Genomic DNA, 24753 nt, shown 5'->3' with positions numbered 1-24753 from the left:
ATCAAAACCACTATGAGGTACCACCTTACACCAGCCAGAATGGACATCATCAAAACATCTATAAACAGTAAGTGCTGGAGAGGATGTAGAGAAAAAGGAACCCTCGTACACTGTTGGTGGGATTGTAAATTGGTGCAACCACTGTGGAAAACAGTATGGAGATTCAGCAGAACACTAAAAATAGAACTACCATTTGATCCAGCAATCCCACTCCTGGGCATCTATCCAGAGAAAACCACGACTCCGCAAAGACACATGTACTCCGATGTTCATTGCAGCACTATTTTCAATAGCCAAGACGTGGAAACAACCTAAATGTCCATCGACAGAGGAGTGGATCCAGAAGATGTGGTACATAGACACAGTATTACTCAGCCATTAAAAAGAACGAAATACCAGCATTTTTAGCAACATGGATGGACCTAGAAATTACCATGCTAAGTGAAGTCAGCCATACAATGAGACACCAACATCAAATGCTTTCACTGACATGTGGAATCTGAAAAAAGGACAGATTGAACTGCTTTGCAGAACAGATGCTGACTCACAGACATCAAAAAACTTATGGTCTCTGGAGGAGACAGTTTGTGGGGTGGAGGGATGTGCTTGGTTGTGGGATGGAAATCATATAAAATCGGATTGTGATGATCATTGTACAACTACAAATGTAATAAATTCACTGAGTAATAAAAAAATAAATTTTGAGAGGTGTTAAATTAGCAACAAGTTCAAGAGTATGTTCACTGAAAATATACATGAAAACGTATATTTTATCTTGCAATCTATACTAAGTAATAAGCAGTTCTAAGGGTAGGACTGACAGCTTCTATGAAAATTAGAAATTCTAATCTGGGCAGCTACCCAAAAAGGCAGATCTATCTCTGACTTTTCTTTTGTTAGGGTGGTGTACTACATCGATTGAATTGTGTATATTGAATCATTCTTGTGAATTTGGGATGAACCCCACTTGGTCATGGTGTGTGATCTTTTTTATTGTGTTGTTGGAGTCACTTGGCTAAAACTGTTGAGAATTTTTGTGTCTATATTCATCAAAGACAATGGCCTATAACTTTCTTTTTTGGTAGTATCTTTGTCTGGTTTTGGTATTAGAGTGATGGTGGTTTCACAGAATGTCTTTGGAATTCCATCTTCTTCAATCCTTTGGAAGAGTTTAAGAAGGATGGGTGTAAGTTCTTTTGTTGAAGCTGTATTTTGATTTAGGGGTGAGTCAAGGCAACACCATTAGGGAAGGTAAAATTCTCCTCAGAAAATATTTTGTGGCCCCTTCTAATACAGAATCAAGTAGATGGGATCAAGATCCAACAATTCTATATCATGAAAAAGTGGTCTTAACAATTTTAACCTAGAAAAATATTTAAGCAGATAGACCTAAACAGCCACATTAAGGACACACCCAAATACAGTTTCTATCATTCACTCACCACTTATTCACTGACCCTCTACTCAAGACAGGCCTTAGACCAGATAAACCAGACAGACACAATTCTGACTCTCATATAGCATACTAACATGAAATACAGAGGTACTGGAAAAGTAAACCCACAAACAAATGTAACTACTAGCTGTGGAAAGAAAAGGAGGGCTGCTATGGGATAAACTGGATAAGAATTTATTCTGCATTCATCATTTCTATAAATAAAATTATTCTTTCTTATGAAAGAATGAAATAGCATCTATATTCCATGGTACCTCCTGACTTAGGAAGCAATGGAGTATATGAAAAAGTTTAAAAGTAGACATGGGTGAGCTTTAACAACAAAACACCTTCTTCTTTTGAGTAGCCATGGATTACAAATTACATTTGGAAAAGAAAGAAATGTTTACACCCCAAAGTTTATATGTGGCCTACTATTGGTCATCTTATGGTATCTTCTATATCAGTGTTTTAAAGCACATATAACATCTTGCAATTACTTTGTCATTGACTTTCATCTGCCACCCCTGGGAAAAAATAAACTCCATGAGGATAGATGCCCATCGTGCCTGCTCTCCATTTTCTTTTCAGTGCCTCCCTTCTTAAATGTGCAATGAATAAATAAACAAATTAACAATCACAGAAAAATTAACAGCAGGTAACTAATTCAGGCCTCCCCAAAGGAATAACATTTAAACTAAGAGTCAAAGGTTGGCTAGAAGTTAACCAGTTATAAAGAGCATTCAAGTATGAAGAATGGTCTGTGCAAAGGCCCTGAGGAGAGAAATAGCAAATAATTTTCAAGGGATTAGGGTGCCTAAAACAAAGTGAGTGAAGAATAAGGTAGAACATAACATAAAGTAGTTGCAGATGGAGGCAAGAGACCGATAATGAAGGGCTTCAAGACCAAGGTAAGAAGATTGGGCTTTAACAGCTATGAAAGAGAAAATCAGAGAAGAATTTTAAGCAGAGGAACAGCATGGTCTAATTTATACTTTTAAGATTCCTCTGGCTGCTGCTTCAAAGCTAAATTATAGGAACGTAAATATGAACCCAGGTAGACCAGTTAGAAGTTGTGTTGGTCTATGCATGCAGGAGACTTTATTAATTATACCTTTTTATTTTCTGTATTTGTGCTGCTTTGACACCTAGGACTTAGTGACAAAGCAGCCACTGTTCCCTTAAGGAAGGCTAATTACTAGAGGTAGCATCTGTGAGCATACCCTTCACAAGCAAACAAGTCAATTTAAAGTCCAAGCTCCCAACCACCTCCAGGGTCACTACTTCCTAGCCCTAATCACCCCAGGGCCATATACCAGACCAAAAGGGAAAGTAGAGCACAATGAAATTATTCAAACCAGCCAATCCTAAACCTGTTTATTCAGTCTCACCACTTCCTTCCCACAGATACCACAATAAAGGCTCATGCCCACATTCCCCTCTCCCCTCCTGCCTCCTAACTGACCCTGATGTTTCTCTGTATGGGTTTTCCTTCCCTTTCTCATCCCCAACCCTTCTGGGACCTGTAAGTTTAACAATCTATCTCCTGATATGCTGGTCTCATCACACTTTAATAAAAAAAAAAACTTACATTTAAAAAATGAATGGTAGTTTGGAGGAGGAGTAGAAGAAATAGAAAACAAATACAAGAGCTATTTTCATGGTACACTCAATGCAATTTGATAATGATATAGACTATCAGTTTATCATTTATCAATTATCATCAAAATTTCTAATTATTAACATTAGAATTAGATTATTAGAATGTATTAACAGTTAGAATTGTTAACAATCATTAAAATTGTTAATAACCGCTATTAACATCAGCAAGTTAGAATACAGTGACCAACTTTCCCACTGTGTTTTATTCACTGTGTGCACAGAGTGAATATAAATTAAAGACTGGCAAATTAAAGACTGAAATGCAAAGTCATCACTTTGAAAAATTACAAACACAGACATAAATGAACTCAGAGAGTTCAAGACTTGGGAATTCTACCTCAGTCTGTTTCCACTTACATAGATGTTATTTATTCATCATTCATTCATGTATTATTTTAAAATAACCAGCATTCACTAAACAACATATATAGCCTAGTGGCAGATGCTAGGGAGAAAAATGGGTAGAATTCAGCCTAGTGACAGAGAAGAAAAGGCAGTCCAGGCAATGAGGAGCTCATGAAGGAATTTATACAAGAAAATAATACAATCAAATAGCATTTAAATAGGATTATCCAGGAGTTCCCACTGTGGAACAGTGGGTTAAGAACCTGTGGTGACTCAGATGGCTAAGAGGGTTAAGGATCCAGTGTAGGTCACAGCTGTGGCCAGGATTTGATCCCTGATCTGGCATTCCCATATGCCAGGGGCACAGTCAACAATAATAAACAAACAAAGAGGATTATCCAGTGCAGGATTGTTACAGGCCAAAGATGACATTGTTCATTCTAGCTGGAAAGTTAGTTAACTATGCAATTATTTAGATATACTAACATATTTTTTTTTAACCACACATTGCTTATTAAAGGCTGAGGACAAAACAGGGAGCGCTTCCTTCAAAACACTAGCTCAGTGTTACTTAAAATTTTAAGCAACACACAAAGACTCTTGACTAAGCCACCGTATGGACTTACAGGACATATGAGAACCCAGCAATTCTGTGTATTCTTGGCACAGTTAAATAGTTAAATATGACTTTTGAAAGTTCCACTGGGTGGAGGGACAAGGAAGATACAAGTCAAATTACAGTATACACCAGGAAACAAAGGTGAAACATGATGCCTTGATAACTGGGGTAAAACTCATGAGATAGATGCTACTCCTTTCTCCTGTGCCACTCCTCTCCCTTTCACTCTCCTGTCCCAATCATTTATTTCCTTTTCCCTATTTAACACCCTCAGTCCAGCGAAACTACACAGCATGTTCCCCTTTTTCTCCTCTTTTTTGTTTTTTTGTTTCTTTTTTTGGCTTCCTCTTATATCCTGCCTAATGCATCATATCCTTGCCATACCTCTGTCTTCATTTCATATCCCCCCAAACCCTTATCCTAATGGTCTTCCTCTGGTGTCACAAGTCAAAATAGTAGTAGTATAAAAAGAGAATTGAGGAAAAAAACAGAGACACCAGGGAGGGAAAAATGAAGCTGCTATAAACATCCATGTGCAAGTTTTTGTGTGGACATAAATTTTTAACTCCCTTGGGTAAATACTAAGGAGCATGACTGCTGGTTCACATGGTTAAAAGTATATTTTTTGCAAGAAAACTGCCAAACTGACTTCTAAACTAGCAAAACTATTTTGCATTCCCACCAGCAATGAATGGACATTCCTATTGCTCCACATTCTTGCCAGCATTGGGTTTTGTCAGTGTTCTAGATTTTGGCCATTCTAATAGGTATGTAGTGGAATCTCATTGTTTTAATTTGCATTTATTTGATAACATATGATGTGGAGCATCATTTCATATGCTTATTTGCATATCTTTTCTGATGAGGTACTGTTTCCTTCCAAATTATTTTAATGCCAATTCTCAATAACACGTCTACATTAATACTAATAAGCAGTAGTTAAAATGTAATGCTTTAGGAGTTTCCATTGTGGCACAGTAGAAACAAATCTGACTAGTATCCATGAGGATGTGGGTTCAATCCCTGGCCTCACTCACTGGGTTGGGGATCCAGCGTTGCCTCGAGCTGTGATGATCGAAGACTTGGCTCGGATCCCACATTGCAATGGCTATGGCGTAAACCAGCATCTGCAGCTCCAATTAGACCCCTACCCTGGGAATTTCCATATGCTAGGAATGCGGGCCCTAAACAACAACAACAACAAAACCGTAATGCTTGATCCTGTCATCATTCATTTCTCAGTTTTTCACTTACCTTATCTTTAGGCATTTTGAGGATCTTTTAACCAACTAATTTTTTTTATCCCTTCACCACTTCCTATGTTTAGTATGAATGTAAAAATGAAATCTAGAAGATGGGATCCATTTATCAATACTTGTTTCACCATCTATTTCAAACAACAAATATTTGAGAAGTACAGGCATTCTGCTTTTATAAAGCGGTACAAAATTTCTAAAACTTATTCACATTTTCTTCCTCTTTAATTCGTTAATTTTCTTTCTCCTTAGTGGTTTAAAGTACATAACAAGAAAAAAGATTAAATTTCCCTAGCGTCCCCTCAACCGACAATGCTCTTCCACATACTCCTTACAGATATCCATTCACATTCATTCCACAAAAACGTACTGTGCCAGGCATTGTAATGTATACTAAGAAATATGATTCCCTCTCTCAAGGAATGAAGAAGGGCTAAAGATAAAACATTTCGGAAGGAGACTCTGCAAGACAATGTCATCAGAAGGATCAGAAAAAGAGAACTTCCGTTGTGGCTCAGCGGTAATGAGCCTAACTAGGCTCCATGACGATGCAGGTTCAATAACTGGCCTCATTCAGTGGGTTAAGGATCTGGCACGAGCTGTGGTGTAGGTCACAGATGAGGCTCAGATCCAGTGTTGCTATGGCTGTGGTATAGGCCAGCAATTTCGGCTCCAGTTCAACCCCTAGTCTGGGAATTTCATGTGCTGTGGGTGTGGCTCTGAAAAAAAAAAAAAAAAAAGAAGTATCAGAAAAAAGAAAAGAGATGATTCTCAGTTTTGTTGTTTAGAGACTGAAGATGAAGATGCCATTTTAAAAAAAGGAATTTGAAAGTCTTGTGTACAACAATTAAAATTTTGGTTTTAGATTGTTAAATGTGAAGCTGCTTCTGGATATTCCAATTGAGTCATCCAGATAGGAATTAGTAATACTTGTCAATACTTGAGTAATCACTATGAGGCAGGATCGAAGGATACTTAGTAAGACATAGTCCTAAAAGCAAAGAATTTCAGAATCAGGTGACAGAGAATGCAAGTAAACTAGTGCTTAAAAGAAAAACTCGGAGTTCCCGTCGTGGCGCAGTGGTTAACAAATCCGACTAGGAACCATGAGGTTGCGGGTTCGGTCCCTGCCCTTGCTCAGTGGGTTAACGATCCGGCGTTGCCGTGAGCTGTGGTGTAGGTTGCAGACACGGCTCGGATCCCGCGTTGCTGTGGCTCTGGCATAGGCTGGCAGCTACAGCTCCGATTAGACCCCTAGCCTGGGAAACTCCATATGCCGCGGGAGCAGCCCAAGAAATAGCAAAAAGACAAAAAAAAGAAAAACTCGGGTCAGAGAAGAGACTGAAAGTGAAAGCACTGGCCAGACCATGACTTTATAGGTCATCCTTAGAAGACTAGATCTATCAAGGCAACAGAGCCACTTAAGGGTTTTTTTAAAAGGGAATGGCTTTAAGTGTGCGTTTCAGAAAGAAAACACTAGCTTCAGGGAAGAAAATGGGTAGGAGTAGGCAAAAATGAAAGACAAAGTGAATATACAGGAACGGTTGCAGAAATCTGAGCAAGAGCTAATAGGTACTTAGATGCACAAAGGTTAGGAAAAGAGATGTACAATAGGTAATACTTGTGACACTGCCTTCCCCACACCACACTCAATTAAAATCTCTAAGGCACAACACTAGTACCTGAACTATTTTTAGCCAAAATAATAAAATAATAATAAGCCCCTAATGGGCCTAGCACTACCCTATGGTCAATCTTTCCTTTTCTACATCAAACTATGGGAACCACATTCTTATCAAGTTACCAAATTAATAGGAAGGTCTGGGGAAACTTTACAATTATATATTTTGATCTGGAAGCTGAGGAATGTATTTTTTTTCCTATAACCACTTGGATCTCCAGTTATACGGCCTTCATGGAAAATATGTAATATAATCTAAATATACAGCACACAATAAAGAAAACGGAACAGACTCACGCAACAAAGTTCCTCTACGATTATTCAGTCACTTCATTAGCCAAAAAGCTTATAATATATGGATCTTATACACTGGAATTTTGGAAGAGGAATTTTTCCATAGATCTCTTACTAACAGGGCCCTGCTTTGTGTCCAGACTCCCCTAAGTTTCCAGCTCTGTCACCATGTGACACAATGCTGATGAATAAAATATAAGCTGAGGGTTTCTGGGAAAGCCCTTTCCGGCTTCTTCTCTTCTTCTTCCTGTCTGGTACATAGACATAAGGCTGGAGCTGGAGCAGCCCTATTATAACCATGACATAATAAATATGAGAACAAAGACTAAAGCTAAGTATAAGAAGCCTAACACAGTTTAAACTTCATTGCTGTTATACAAACCCAACCTCTAGACCTTCTGTAAAGGGAGAATTATAAACCCGTCTCTGAAAAGGTAACTATAGGCTAAATATAATCCTAATTTATATACTCTGCATCCCTTATAATGTCAAGGCTACTTAACAGAGTATATAAGACCCTTCATGGTCAGCTCCATTTACCTATCTAAACTCATTTCACATCAGTCTGATGGGAAGTTAGAATAGAAAACTAAACAATTCGAGTTCCGGTCATGGCGCAGTGGTTAACGAATCTGACAAAGAACCATGAGGTTGCAGGTTCGATCCCTGGCCTTGGTTAAGGATCCGGTGTTGCCGTGAGCTGTGGTGTAGGTCACAGATTTGGCTCGGATCCCACGTTGCTGTGGCTCTGGAGTAGGCCAGCAGCTACAGCTCCCATTAGACCCCTAGCCTGGGAACCTCCATATGCCACAGGAAGCAGCCCTAGAAAAGAAAAAACAGAAAAAAAAATTTTTTTAATTAAAAAATAAAACTAAACAGTTGACCAAAGAACACATTTTATTACACATTACTGGCAAAACTCATCAAAATGAAGGTAAAGAAAATCTCTTCATACCTGTCACACTGCTGCATTATGGAAATTTCTTTGATTATTTCCTGAAGATCTGACTCAACAGGTACTTGTTTAATTGCCACAACTTGACCAGATTCCTTATGAATTGCTTTAAATACACTTCCATAAGACCTAAAAGAAACCAAGACATTTCTTTATTTTTTTCCTTTTAAACATTATAACTATTATGAAAAAACAGTCTATTATGAGTTTTTACATGTAGAATTTTCTAGTTTAAAATACTATTTAATGGTTACAAATTAAACAAATTTAAAAAGTGAATTATATCTAATCTTTAATGATTCAATTATAAACTTAAAATATATTAAAATCATCAAATTAAGAAAAAAAATCTGTTTTTCTTGTAATGAGAGAAGCAGACTTAGAGTTTGTCAACTCAAACAAATGCAGCATTAAGATGTATAAATGGAAGTTAAAAGAACAAAATACACAATAAAAACAGCCAAAGTCTCATGTTAGGAGAAAAGGATGATCTCTTCTTAAGCAAAATCATCCCCAAAACATCAAAGTCCCATACCTATTCAGACTGCTTAAGAATCAACTGAGTGCTCGTTTCAGCAGCACATATACTTCAATTGGAATGATATAGAGAAGATTAGCATGGCCCCTGTGCAGGATGACATGCAAATTCATGAAGCATTCCATATTTTTTTGAACCTATATGTCTTTCAGGCAGAAGCAAGCAGATATAGGAAGCGGTTAATGTACTTAAAAAAAGGCAACCACAAATCAAAACTGAACACTACATTCACAAAAACTGAAAAGTACTCAAGCATAAAATAAATGGAAACCATCCAACCAAAAAAAGAAAAGAGAGACAAAGAATCAGCAAGAAAACAAGGTTTAAAATGGCAATAAACACATATCTATCAATAATCACCTTAAATGTCAAAGGACTGAATGCTCCAATCAAAAGACACAGAGTCGCAGATTGAATAAAAAAGCAAAAACCTTCAATCTGCTGTCTACAAGAAATTCACCTTAGGGCAAAGGACACATCTAGATTGAAAGTGAGGGGATGGGAAAAGGACAAGACAGGAAAGCAGGAGTTGCATATATTCAGACAAAATAGACTTTAAAACAAAGGCCATAAAGAAAGACAAAGAAGGACACTATTTAATGGTTAAAGGATCCATTCAAGAAGAGGATATTACAATCTTAAATATATATGCCCCTAATATACCTACAACAAATACTAACAGACATAAAAGGAGAAATTCATGGGAATACAATCATACTAGGAGACTTTAACACCCCACTCACATCAATGGACAGATCCTGTAGACAGAAAATCAATAAGGCAACAGAGATCCTAAAGGACACAATAGAAAAGTTAGACTTAATTGACATTTTCAGGACATTACATCCAAAAAAATCAGAATATACATTCTTCTCAAGTGCACATGGAACATTCTCAAGAATTCATCACATACAGGGGCATAAAGCTAACCTCAACAAATTTAAGAGTACAGAAATTATTTCAAGTATCTTCTCTGACCACAATGGCATGAAACTGGAAATCAACCACAGGAAAAGAAATGAGCAAAAACTTACTACATGGAGACTAAACAACATGCTACTAAAAAACCAATGGGTCAATGAAGAAATCAAGAAAGAAATTAAAAAAATACCTTGAGACAAATGATAATGAAGACACATCCACTCAAAAAGCTATGGGATGCCACAAAAGCAGAGCTCAGAGGGAAATTCATAGCAATATAGGTCGGCCTCAAAAAAGAAGAAAAATCTCAAATCAACAACTTAACCCACGATCTAAGTGAATTAGAAAAAGAAGAACAAACAAAGCCTAAAGCCGGCAGAAGGAAGGAAATCATAAAGATCAAAGAGGAAATCAATAAAATAGAGATTCAAAAAACAATAGAAAAAATCGATAAAACCAAGAGCTGATTCTTTGAAAAGCTAAACAAAATAGACAAACCTCTGGCTAGACTCACCAAGAACAGAGGAAAAACCCAAATAAACAAAATAAGAAATGAAAAAGGAGAAGTCACAACAGACACTACAGAAATATAAAAACCCATGAGAGAATACTATGAACAATTGTATGCCATTTCCTAGAAGAAATGGAAAACTTTCTAGAGACGTACAGCCCACCAAAACTGAATCAAGAAGAAACACATCAACTGAACAGACTGATCAGTAGAAATGAAATTGAATATGTCATAAAAACAATCCCTACAAATAAAAGTCCAGGAACAGATGGCTTCACAGGTGAATTCTACCAAACATACAAAGAGGAACTTATACCCATTCTCCGTAAACTTTTTCAAAAGGTAGGCTGAAGAAGAAGGAACACTCCCAAAGACATTTTATGATGCCACCATCACCCTAATTCCAAAACCAGACAAAGATGCCACTAAAAAAGAAAACTACAGGAAAATATCTTGATAAATATAGATGCAAAAATTCTCAACAAAATTTTAGCCAACCAAATCCAACAACATATAAAAAAGATTGTACACTACGACCAGGTGGGATTCATCCCAGGTTCACATGGATGGTTCAACATATGCAAATCAATCAACATCACACACCACATTAACAAAAGAAAAGTCAAAAGCCACATAATCATCCCAATAGATGCAGAGAAAGCATTTGACAAAGCACAACATCCATTCATGATCAAAACTCTTACCAAAGTGGGTACAAAGGGAACATACCTTAACATAATAAAAGCCATTTACGACAAACCCACAGCAAATATGATATTCAATGGAAAAAGCTGAGAGCCTTCCCACTCAAATCTGGAACAAGGATGCCCACTCTTATCACTGTTATACAACATAGTATTGGAAGTCCTAGCAACAGCAATCAGACAAACGAAAGAAATAAAAGGCATCCAAATAGGAAGGGAAGAGATAAAACTGTCACTGTATGCAGATGACATGATACTATATATAGAAAACCCTAAGGACTCTACCCAAAACTACTCAAACTGATCAACAAATTCAGCAAAGTAGCAGGATACAAGATTAACATGCAGAAATCAGTCACATTTCTGTATACTAACAATGAAATAGTAGAAAAGGAATACAAAAATATAATACCTTTTAAAATTGTACACAAAAAATCAAATACCTGGGAATACACCTGACCAAGGAGATGAGAGACTTACATGCCGAGAACTATAAAACATTAATCAAGGAAATTAAAGAGCATTCAAAGAAATGGAAAGATATTCCATGCTCCTGGGTTGCAAGAATTAATATTGTAAAAATGGCCATTTCTACCCAAAGCAGTCTACAGATTCAATGCAATCCCTACCAAATTACCCATGACATTTTTCACAATCCAAAAATTTATAGGCAACCACAAAGGACCCAGAATTGCCAAAGCAATCCTGAGGAACAAAAACCAAGCAGCAGGCATAACTCTCCCAGACTTCAGGCAATATTACAAAGTCACAATCATCAAGACAGTGTGGTACTGGTACCAAAACAGACATACAGACCAATGGAACAGAAGAGAGAACCCAGAAATAAACCCAGACACCTACGGTCAATTAATCTTTGACAAAGGAGGCAAGAACATAAAATGGGGAAAAGACAGTCTTTTCAGCAGGTGGTGCTGGGAAACCTGGACAGCCACATGTAAATCAATGAAGCTGGAACACATCCTCACACCATGCACAAAAATTAGCTCAAAATGGCAGAAAGACCTAAATATAAGACAAGACACCATCAAACTCCTGGAAGAGAACACAGGCAAAACATTCTCTGACATCAACCTTACAAATGTTTTCTCAAGTCAGTCTCCCAAAGCAACAGAAATAAAAGCAAAAATAAAACAACGGGACCTAACCAAACTGACAAGCTTTTGCATAGCAAAGGAAACCAAAAAGAAAACAAAAAGACAACTTACAGAATGGGATAAAATAGTTTCAAATGATGCAACTGACAAGGGCTTAATCTCTAAAATATATGAGCAACTTATACAACTCACCAGCAAAAAAGCCAACAACCCAATTGAAACATGGGCAAAAGACCTGAATGGTTATTTCTCCAAGGAAGATATATACATAGTCAACAAGCACATGAAAAAATGCTCAACATCACTGATTATTAGAGAAATGCAAATCAAAACTACCACAAGATACCACCTCACACCACTCAGAATGGCCATCATTAGTAAGTCCACAAAGAACAAATGCTGGAGGGGGTGTGAAGAAAAGGAAACCCTCCTGCACTGTTGCTGGGAATGTAAGCTGGTACAACCACTATGGAGAACAGTATGGAAGTACCTTGGAAAACTTTACATAGAACTACCATATGACCTAGCAATCTCACTCTTGGGCATATAGCCGGACAAAACTTTCCTTGAAAAAGACACAAGCACCTGCATGTTCACTGCAGCACTATTCACCATAGCCAAGACATGGAAACAACCCAAATGTCCATCAACAGATGATTGGATTAAGAAGATGTGGTATATATACACAATGGAATACTACTCAGCCATAAAAAAGAACAAAATAATGCCATTTGCAGCAACATGGGTGGAACTAGAGACTCTCATATGGCGTGAGGTCAATCAGAAAGAAAAAGACAAATACCTTATGATATCACTTATATCTGGAATCTAATATATGGCACAAATGAACCTTTCTACAGAAAAGAAAATCAGGGACTTGGAGAACAGACTTGTGGTTGCCAAGGGAGAGGGGGAGGGAGTGGGATGGATGGGGAGCTTGGGGTTAATAGATGCAGACTATCGCCTTCAGAAGGGATTAGCAATGAGATCCTGCTGTGTAGCACTGGGAACTATGTCTAGTCACTTATGATGGAGCATGATAATGCGAGAAAAAAAAATGTATCCATGTATGTGTAACTGCGTCACCATGCTATCTATACAATAGGAAAGAAAATTGTATTAGGGAAATAATTTTAGAAAATATGGAAAAAAAAGAATCAACTGAAACCTTCAGCTGAGGACCACATAATATCAAATTTGAATCTGGTGCCCCCTGAGTCACAGATCCAAGGTCTCTCCAATGCTGTTTTCACTATCTTCTCTTCCTCAGGAACAACACCACATACTCACAGATAAATAAAATGAGTAGTAGGATCTAATGGTTACATGTCCCAAGCTGTCTCTGCTGTTAGCAACAGGGTATGATTAGGAAAAACAGGCTATGCTATGTACTCTAGTTATAAAGAGTTTATTATGAAATTTGGAGCTCAAATAACTTGTTGAATGGTCAGAGATGCAAAGGTCATGAAATCTGTCACTGAAGGTCAGAAAGGCCAACAACAAAGACCTTCAACCTGAAGCACTAGCCTACTCCTGCATTCACTAAGAGAGTCCAGAGGATACATCCTTTATCAGTGTCACCAAAAGCTTCACATGCAGGTCAAAAATGGCAGAGATGTCAGATGCCAACACTGAAATAAACTCCCTAAATTTAATGGATGATGGGATCCACTAAGAAAGAGGAGTGGCAAGAGTTTCCTTGTGGTGAAGCTGGTTAAAGACTCAGTACTGTCACTGTAGCAGCTTTGGACACTGCTATGCTACAGGTTCAATCTTTGGCCCAAGAACTTCCACATGCCATGGGTAGAGCCGCTCCCCCCCTCCAAAAAAAAGAGGAAGAAGAAGAAGAAGAAAAGGAAGAGTGGCAACATCTTTCCATCTGAGACAAGGTGGGCAAGGTAACCATAATCATAACTACTACAATGAAGAAACAGGACATGGTAATCACAATCATAATGGGAAACAAAGTACAGGTGAATTACAGTTTTCTATTTTCATACATCTAGGTTTTGATATTAAAGTTGTGCTGGCTTCAAAAAATAAAGTTAACGCTGGCTTCATAAAAATAATCTCAATTATCTTTCCTTTAATGACTGGCTAAAATTTAGCTGGTACCTGCATCCAAAAAGAATAAAATACCTAGGAATAAACCTACCTAAAGAGACAAAAGACCTGTACTCTGAAAACTATAAGACACTGATGAAAGAAATCAAAGATGGAAAGATATACCATGCTCGTGGATTGGAGAGTTAATATTATAAAAATGACTATACTACCTAAGGCAGTCTACAGATTCAATGCAATCCCTATCAAATTACCAAGGACATTTCTCACAGAACTCAAAACAAGATATTTTAAAGTTTATTTGGAAGCACAACAGACCCAAAATAGCCAAAGACATCCTGAAAAAGAAAAATGGAGCTGGAGGAATCAGGCTCCCGGACTCCAGACTATACTACAAAGCAACAATCATCACCATATGGTACTGGCACAAAGACAGAAATAGAGATCAGTGGAACAGGATAGAAAGCCCAGAATTAAACCCACACACCTACAGTCAACTCATCTATGACAAAGGAGGCAAAGACATACAATGGAGAAAGGATAGTTTGTTCAATAAGTGGTGCTGGGAAAACTGGACAGCCACATGGAAAAGAATGAAATTAGAACACTCCCTAACACCATACACAAAAATAAACTCCAAATGGATTAAAGACCTAGAAATAAGGCCAGACACTATAAAACTCTTGGAGGAAAACATAGGCCAAACACTCTCTGACATAAACGACAGCAACATCTTCTCAGATTCACCTCTTAGAGTATTGACAATAAAAACAAAAATAAACAAATGGGACCTAATCAAACTTCAAAGTTTCTGCACAGTAAAGGAAACCCTAAACAAAATGAAAAGACAACCCACAGAATGGGAGAAAATCTTTGCAAGTGAATCAACTGACAACGGATTAATCTCCAAAATTTATAAACAACTTCTGTAGCTCCATACCAAAAAAAAACAAACAACCCCATCAAAAAATGGGCAGAAGATCTAAACAGACAGTTCTCCAAAGAAGACAGACAGATGTCCGAGCAACACATGAAAAGATGTTCAACATCACTCATTATTAGAGAAATGCAAATCAAAACTACTATGAGGTACCACCTTACACCAGCCAGAATGGACATCATCAAAACATCTATAAACAGTAAGTGCTGGAGAGGATGTAGAGAAAAAGGAACCCTCGTACACTGTTGGTGGGATTGTAAATTGGTGCAACCACTGTGGAAAACAGTATGGAGATTCAGCAGAACACTAAAAATAGAACTACCATTTGATCCAGCAATCCCACTCCTGGGCATCTATCCAGAGAAAACCACGACTCCGCAAAGACACATGTACTCCGATGTTCATTGCAGCACTATTTTCAATAGCCAAGACGTGGAAACAACCTAAATGTCCATCGACAGAGGAGTGGATCCAGAAGATGTGGTACATAGACACAGTATTACTCAGCCATTAAAAAGAACGAAATACCAGCATTTTTAGCAACATGGATGGACCTAGAAATTACCATGCTAAGTGAAGTCAGCCATACAATGAGACATCAACATCAAATGCTTTCACTGACATGTGGAATCTGAAAAAAGGACAGATTGAACTGCTTTGCAGAACAGATGCTGACTCACAGACATCAAAAAACTTATGGTCTCTGGAGAAGACAGTTTGTGGGGTGGAGGGATGTGCTTGGACTGTGGAATGGAAATCCTGTGAAATCAGATTGTTATGATCATTATACAACTACAGTTGTGATAAATTCATTTGAGTAATAAAAAAAATTTTTAATGAAAAAATTAAAAAATGAAATTTAGCTGGTACCTCTTTTTTTTTTAACATTTTATGCCCATAACATAAAATTTACCATTTGAAACATTTTAAAGGGTACAATTCAGTGGCATTTAGTGCCTTCAAAATGTATAATCCTTACCTCTATCGAGTTCCAAATCATTTCTGTCTCATGGATTTATCTATCCTGGATACCTCATATAATGAAATCACTGTATCTGGCTTCTTTCAATGAACATATGTTTCAAGGTTGATTCATACTGTAGTATGTATCAGGACTTCACTCTTTTTAAAAACTACGTAATACTACACTGTACAGATACATCACATTTTGCTTAACGATTCATCAACTGATTGATATCCCCACATTTTGCTACGTGAATACTGCTGCTATGAGCTGGTATCTTTTTAATTGACATATATTTAATTGTCTTTCCCCTTGTTTCTATTCAGTTTAAACTTCTTTGGGGGTCAATTCACAAAATTCATATTTTGCTATGAAATCACTTCTAGATTTTTCAAGTAAGTTTTCATAGAGCAGCATCTAGTAGTTTCAATTCTATTTTTTAAATTTATTACACGACTTACAATGTTCTGTCAATTGCTGCTATACAGCAAAGTGACCCGGTAATACATAAATACACACTCTTTACTTCATATTATCTTCCATCACATTCCATCACAAGTGACTGGATATAGTTCCCTATGCTATACAGCAGGACTTCATTGCTTATCCACTCCAAATGTAATAGTTTGTATCTATTAACCCCAAACTCCCAGTCCATTCTACTCCCTCCCCCTCTCCCTCCCCCTTGACAACCACAAGTATGTTCTCCACATCCATGAGTTTGTTTTCTTTTCTATAGATAGGATCATTTGTGCCATGTATTAGATTCCAGATATAAGTGCCATCATATGGTCTTTTTCTTTCTGATTTACTTCACTTAGTATGAAAGTTCCATCCATCTTGCTGCAAATGGCATTATGTTGTTCTTTTCTATGGCTGAGTGGTATTACATTGTGGATATGTGCCATACCTCTTAATCCATTCATCTATTGATGGACATCTAGGTTGTTTTCATGTCTTGGCTATTGTGAATAGTGCTGCAATGAACACAGGGATGCATGTATCTTTTTAAATGAAAATTTTCTACGGACATGTGCCAAGGAATGGGACTGCTGAATCACACGGTGGTTCCATGTTTACTTTTCTGAGGTACCTCCATACTGTTTTCCATAGTGGTTTACCATTTTATATTCCCACCAACAGTGCAGGAGGATTCTCTTTTCTCCACATATCCTCCAGCATTTGTTATTTGTAGACTTATTAATAACAGCCATTCTGGCCAGTGTGAGGTGGTACTTCAATGTAGTTTTGATTTGCATTTCTCTAATAATTAGTGATATTGAGCATTTTTTCACCTGCCTATTAGTAATCCATATGTCTTCTTTGGAGAAATGCCTACTTTGATCTTCTGCCCATTTTTCAATTGGGTTGTTTGTTGACTTTTATTAGCTGTTTATTATATTGGAGAATAAGCTCTTAGTTGCATTGTTCATAGCTATATTCTCCCATTCCATAAGTTGTCTTTTTTGTTTGTTTTTATGGTTTCCTTTGCTGTGCAAAAGCTTGTAAGTTTGATTAGTTCTCATGGTTTATTTTTTATTTTATTTCTACTGCCTTGGGAGGCTGACCTAAGAAAACATTTCTATGGTTGATGTCAGAGCATGTTTTGCCAATGTTCTCTTTTAGGAATTTGATGGTGTCTTGTCTTATATTTAGGTCTTTCTGCCATTTTGAGTTTATTTTAAGAATGCCTCCTTTGGTGAAGATTAACTGACCATAGCAGTCCAGGTTTATTTCTGGGTTTTCTCTTCTGTTCCATCGGTCTGTCCTTGGTCTGTATGTTTGTTTTTGTAACAGTATCACACTGTCTTGATTACTGTAGCTCTGTAATATTGTCTGAAGTCTGGGAGACTTATGCCTCCTGCTTGGTTTTTATTCCTCAGGATTGCTTTGGCAATTCTGGGTCTTTTGTGGTTGCATATAAATTTTTGGATTGTTTGTTCTTGTTCTGTGAAAAATGTCATGAGTAATTTGACAGGGATTACATTGAATCTGTAGACTGCTTTGGGTAGTATGGCCATTTTTACAATATTAATTCTTCCAACCCAGGAGCATGGAATATCCTTCTATTTCTTTGAGTCCTCTTTAATTTCTTTGATTAACGTTTTATAGTTGTCAGCATATAACTCTTTCACCTACTTGGTGAGGTTTATTCCTAGGTATTTCATCTTGGGGGAAGGGGGTGATTTTAAAAGGTATTATATTTTTATATACCTTTTCTAATATTTCATTGTTATATTATGGTTTGTTTGGATGTGATGTCCTAAAAATATAAATTAAGTCTAACTGTTCTATTGTGTTATTTATGGTCTCTGTTGCCTTACTGATTTTCTCTCTAAAGGATCTGTCCATTGACGTGAATGGAGTGTTAAATCTCCTACTATTATTGTATTCCCACGAATTTCTCCTTTTATGTCTGTTAGTATTTGCTCTGTGTATCCAGGTACTCCTATATTAGGGGCATATATATTGACGAGTGTAATATCCTATTCTTGAAATGACCCTTTTATCATTAGTGACCATCTTCATCTTTCTTTATGACCTTTGTTTTAACATCTATTTAAACACAGTAGATGTTTCCTGTCTTTTTCATTTGCATAAATTATCTTTTTCCATCTCCTCACTTTCAATTTATATGTGTCCTGTGCCCTAAGGTGAGTCTCTTGTAGGTAGCGTATCGTAGGCTCTTGTTTTTTTATGCAGTCTACCACTCTACATCTTTTGATTAGAGCATTGACATTTAAAGTAATTATTGATAAAGAGTATTTACTGCCATTTTAAACCTTGTTTTTGAGTTTCCTGTTTCTCCTTTGTTCCTTTCTTTTTTTGGCTGGATGATTTCCTTTTACGCTTGTATCTTCATTTTGGTTTTTGTAAATGTATTGTTTGGTTTTGATTTGTGGTTGCCCTGTTTTTCAAGTATGTTAACCCCTTCAAGTATGTTACATCTGCTTGCTTTAGTCTGATAGTCATAGAGGTTCAAACATATTCTTTAAAAAAAAAAAAAAGAATCTAGATTTTCTTACTTTCCTTCCCCACATTTTATTTTATTTTTTTTTTTTTTTGTCTTTTGTCTTTTTTTTTTTTTTTTTTTTTTTTTGTCTTTTGTTGTTGTTGTTGCTATATCTTCGGCCGCTCCCGCGGCATATGGAGGTTCCCAGGCTAGGGGTTGAATCGGAGCTGTAGCCACCGGCCTACGCCAGAGCCACAGCAACACAGGATCCGAGCCGCGTCTGCAACCTACACCACAGCTCACGGCAACGCCGGATCATTAACCCACTGAGCAAGGGCAGGGACCGAACCCGCAACCTCATGGTTCCTAGTCGGATTTGTTAACCACTGAGCCACGACGGGACCTCCTCCCCACATTTTATGATTTTGATGTCCTTTTGTTACATCTTCAGGTCTATCCTTTTGCTATTCCTTGTGTTTATCATCACATTTACAAATAGGTTATTTTTTTATTTTTAAATCTATATACTGGCTTATTTAAGTGATTACTTACCAACTGTAATTTCTTCCATTCTACTTCTTCTTACTTCTTTCCTCTTTAGAGATCTTTTGGTATTTCTCTTAAAATGCGTTTATTATTGCTGTATTCCTTTAGCTTTTGTTTGTTGCAGAAATTCTTTATTTCCCCTTCTATTTTATTTTATTTTTTATTTTTTGGCCTTTTTGTCTTTTTAGGGCCTTACTTGTGGCATATGAAGGTTCCCAGGCTAGGGGTCCAATCAGAACTGTAGCCACTGGCCTACAACAGGCAACAGCAACGCAGGATCTCAGCTATGTCTGCAACCTACACCACAGCTCATGGAAATGCCAGATCCTTAATCCACTGAGCAAGGCCAGGGATCGAACCCACATCCTCATAGATGATAGTCGGGTTTGCTAACCTCTGAGCCATGATGGGAACTCCTCCCCTTCTACTTTAAATGATATTCTTACTGGGTATTCTAGGGGGCAAATTTTTCCCTTTGAGAACTTTGAATATATCTTGACAACCTCTTCTGGCCTATAGTGTTTCTGTAGAGAAATCAGCTGATAGCCTTATGGGGTTCCTTCTAATTTACTTTGCTGCCATTAGAATCCTCTTCTTATCTTTAACTTTTGCCATTTTTATTATATGTTTTGGTGTGGGCCTGTTTGGGTTCAATTTGTTTGGGCCCTCTGTGCTTCCTGTATCTTGATACCTGTTTCCTTTAGATCTGGAGAGTTTTCAGACATAATTCTTCAAATATATTTTCAATCCCCTTTTCTTTTCCTCACCTTCTGGAATCCCTATTATGCGTAGACTGGCCGATTTTATAATTATCCCATAGATCTCTTATATTGCTTTCATGTTTTTTCATTTGGTTTTCTGTCTGCTGTGATGATTGGGTGATTTCCATTATTCTATCTTCCAAGTCACTTATTCATTTCTCTGCATTATTCATTCTGCTCTTCAGTGCCTTCAACTCAGCTTACATCTCTGCAAACGAATTTTCTAATTTTTCTTGTCTCATCTTTTTCTAGTTCCTTTCTAAAGTAATCTGCATTACTGTTCATATTTGCTCTTAATTCCATCAGTATTTTCACTATCTCCTTTTTTAACTCAGTGTCTATTAGACTGCAGCAGTCTGTTACATTATTTGCTCCTTCAGGAGAATTCTTCTGTTCTTTTAACTGGAAATGGTTCCTGAGCTTCTTCATTTTGCTTATATTTTTCTTATTCTGTGAGCTTAGGGAAAAACAACTACTGTAGTTTTGCAGGTGCTCTTATATGTGAGAGCACCCCAGGGTAGTTTGTGATGGCTTACTATTTTTATTTGGTATGAGGGCTGCTTTTGATGCAGATGCTTGCTGTCACTCTCCTCAGTGTGTGCAGGCTGTTATCCCCTTGAGAGGGGGTATGCTGGTATATAGTCTGTGTGTGCTTCCAGGAAGATGGAGGCAATGGGCAGGGCTAATAGTCAGTGCCTGGTTTCTGGACCCTTGTTGTCAGTGGTGAGGATCCCTGGGGAGGTGACACACACTGTTCCTGGTTGCAGGGCCATGGGAAGTGGCAGTGACCCTCAGGCAGGTATAGGTGGCACCCAAAGCATTTGGTAGTGTGTGTTCCCAGGGGAGTGACAGCATAAAGGATGGCACTCAGTTGCAGTGCCCTCCTCTACACTGACCCCAGAGATGACTGGGGCCACAGGTGGTGCCCTTTCACAGACATGCAGTGGTGTCAGGCTGCACCCACCTCTAGAGTCCGAAATTGCTATGGTCGTTTTCCCCCATGGCCCATACCCCACACAAGAGGCACTTGACCACCCAAGAGCCTGCACCTGCACAGAGAAAGATATTCCTATGGCAGTCCTACCCCTTCTCCTCTCGCTCTCCCCAACAGTGGCACCTTGTTCTGCAGGCCCAGGCCTCCTCCTGGGTTTCTTTGGCTGTGGTGCTCCACTCTCCAGCCCATGGTGCACCACTCCCTAGCCCCTCAGGCTGTCTCCACACAGAAATCCCTAGTCCTCCCACCTGGAACTGTCCTCCAGAGCCTCAGTCTCAGCACCCAGCCTCTGCCCAACCATCTCAGACTGTCGTGTCTGGGGGCAGTGACAGCAAAGGTTTGTGTGGCACTCTCTCTCTGCTTTGCCCTCCTCAGTCTAGCTGCTGCGCTGTTCTCTGAGGCTTTGAGGTCCCCCCTACTCAGTTGATCTCCCTGTCAGTTAGGTGGCCTCCCAGGGTGGAGGGTTCCTTTCCTCTTTCACAGCTTCCTCTCAGGAGTGCCAGTCCCATCCTGATTCCTTTTTTTTCCTCTTCTTTTTTTTTCCTTTTGTTCTACCCAGTTATGTAGAGGGTTTCTTGCCCTTTTTGGAGATTTAAGGTCTTCTGCCAGCGTTGACTAAGTGTTCTGTGTAAATCGTTCTACATGTAGATAAGGTTTTTTTATGTGTTTGTGGGAGAAGGTGAGCACCACATCTTACTCCTCCACCATCTTGATCCCAACTCCCCTCAATTCTTCAAAACATTTCTCTATCATTGGCTAAATCTTCTTTCCTATTCCAAATCCTCTACAATTTTTGCTCTTTTTTCTTTAGTCAAATCAAACTAGGTTTAACTATTTTATTGATCTGTTCAAAGAAGTAACTTTTATACATATTTATCATTTCTAATTTTTTATTTCTATTAAGTTCAGCTTTTCCCTTCATGAATTCTCTATTCCTAGTTTCTTCTGGTACACTGTATTATTTTGGTAAGATCTTTAAGCACTAAATTCATTCTTTCTTATTTCTTTCTTTCCTTTTTTGGTCTTTCTTCTTTACTACTGCAAGAATTTAAATATTATCACCTAATTACAGCTTTGCTGAATTTCATAAAAATTAGGATGATTTGCTATTTCATTGTTTTCTAGATAATTTATAATTTCCTCTTTATTCCATAGTTACTTCAGATTATGTTTTCTAATTTTCATTAAGTGTGGGTCTTATCATATTTTAATTATTTATTTCTAATTTTAGTAGACTATAATTAGAAATGTAATCTGCAAAATCTCTTTTGGTTAAAACTTCCTGGGGCTTTTTCTTTTTCCATTTTTTTAAATCAATGGTCCATGAACAAGCCCCAAAAAAGGAGGAATGTAAGAATACTTGTATATGTATAAATACATACATCATCAAGTTTGTTGATTATAATATTTAATCTATGTCCTCTTTTTTCCTGTTATTCTGCCCAATTCAGAAAAAAATATATTGAAATCTCCCATATGAATATACTTTTATTAGATTCCTCTGACATTTTTAATAGCTTTCCCTCAGAAATTTTGTTTTGTATTTTATTTAATTTTTATTTTTATACTGGCTTATAGTTGATTTACAATGTTGTGTTAGTTTCAGGTGTACAGCAAAGTGAATCAGTTATACATATACATATATCTTTTTTATTTTTTTATTTTTTTGTCTTTTTAGGGCTGCACCTGCAGCATATGGAAGTTCCCAGGCTAGGAGTTGAATTGGAGCTGTAGCTGCCACCCTACATCACAGTCACAGCAATGTGGGATTCGAGCCACATCTGCAACCTACACCACAGCTCACGGCAACGCCGGATCCTTAATCCACTGAGCAAGGCCAGGGATCGAACCTGCATCCTCATGGATACTAGTCAGATTCCTCTCCATTGTGCCACAATGAGAACTCCAGTATTTTATTCTTTTTGATATGATCATAAATGAAACTGTTTTCTAAATTTCTATTTCCAATAGTTTACTAAAATATAGAAACAAAACTAATTTTATATCCTGTAACTTTACTGAATTTATATTAATTACAACAGTTTTTTGGTGGAATCTTTGAGGTTTTCCCTATGTAATATCATGTCACCAAAAAGAGAGACAGTTTTACTTCTTCCTTTCGAATTTGGATACTTTTAATTTCATTTTCTTGCCTAACTGCTCTGGCTGGGACATCTAGTATTACATAGAATAAAAGTAGAGGAGGGGACATCCATGTCTTACTCCTGGTGGATTTTTTTCGGCCTTACCCACAGCATATGGAGCTCCTGAACCTGAGATGGAATCCAAGCTGCAGCTGTGACCTATGCTACAACTGCAGCAATGCCAGATCCTTAACCCACTTCACCAGGCCAGGGATCAAACCCACAGGTCAGCAGTGACCTTAGCTGCTGCAGAGGCAACACCGACCCTTAACCTACTGTGCCACAGCAGGAACTACCATGTCTTGTTTCTGATCTCAGAGGAAAAGCTTTCGTCTTTTCACCATGGAGTACAATGCTAGCTGAGGATTTGTTATATATGGCCTTTACTATGTTCAGGTACATTCCCTCTTATACTTTTACTACTCAATTCAACCAAATATAGTCTAGTGAAAGACTAAATGGTATTTTATGATTGTTTTGTCCTTATCTAATGCTATTTTCATATTTTTTGTACTTACCCTTCTCCCAGTTTCTCTAATACATCAAAAACTTCTTCAGGCTGCTTAGTCAAGCTGTCTTCACTCAGCTTTTTTAGCTTACTGATGAAGAAAAAAACAGAAAAAGTTTTTCCTTAAAATCTTTTATAATTTTTTTTTTATTTTTAAGAGGCAATATATTCAGATGGTTCAAAATCAGAGTAAGAAAATATACAGTATATAGTATTCTTCCACCCTTGTTCTTAATCTTTCCAGAAATATCTCAAAGAATAAGCACTTTTTTAGCTTCTTGAGAAAACTTTATACAAGTATGAATACATATTTTTATTTCTCCCCTTTTTTAATATACAACATAACATTACACACACACTCTTTTCATCCACACTGTTATATACTTTGATGTTTTTATTCCACAACATAAAATCTGTGTTGGAGGTTGCCTCGCTCTAAGTACATAGAAAGCATCCTCACTCTTTTCTTTTCTACACCTACATCCTATTCTTTTTTTCTTTTTACTGCCACACCTGTGACATATGGAAGTTCCCAGGCTAGGGGTCAAATTGGAGCTGAAGCTGCCAGCCTATGCCACAACCACAGCAACACCAGATCCAAGCCACCTCTGTGACCTACGCTACAGCTTATGGCAATGCTGCATCCTTAACCCATGTGGTAAGGCCAAGAATCAAACCTACATCCTCATGGAGACTATGTCAGGTTTTTAACCCACTGAGTCACAGGGAAACTCCTTTCATCCTATTCTACTTCAATATAGTATCTCTTACTCGTCAATCCCTTACTTCTGGATACCTAGGTTCCCTTTTGATAATTATAAACAACACTGTAATCAATAATCT

At 37.6% G+C, this 24753-nt stretch overlaps 1 protein-coding gene across 2 annotated transcripts in view; it reads right to left on the bottom strand.

Moving 5' to 3' along the window:
* Positions 1–24753, bottom strand: part of STK3 (serine/threonine kinase 3) — a 294976-nt gene that overhangs the window by 222444 nt on the left and 47779 nt on the right. For both annotated transcript variants that reach the window (XM_005655350.3, XM_021089060.1), the window contains exons 2-3: positions 23921–24001; positions 8248–8376 (exon numbers count right to left, since the gene is read on the bottom strand). In XM_005655350.3, coding sequence (XP_005655407.3) covers positions 8248–8376; positions 23921–24001 — 210 coding nt within the window. The remainder of the gene's footprint in view (positions 1–8247; positions 8377–23920; positions 24002–24753) is intronic.

Source organism: Sus scrofa, chromosome 4 (assembly GCF_000003025.6).
Source record: "Sus scrofa isolate TJ Tabasco breed Duroc chromosome 4, Sscrofa11.1, whole genome shotgun sequence".
Taxonomy (NCBI): domain Eukaryota; kingdom Metazoa; phylum Chordata; class Mammalia; order Artiodactyla; family Suidae; genus Sus; species Sus scrofa.
The sequence above is the reverse complement of the archived record's forward strand: the minus strand, read 5'-3'. Positions and strand labels throughout refer to the sequence as shown.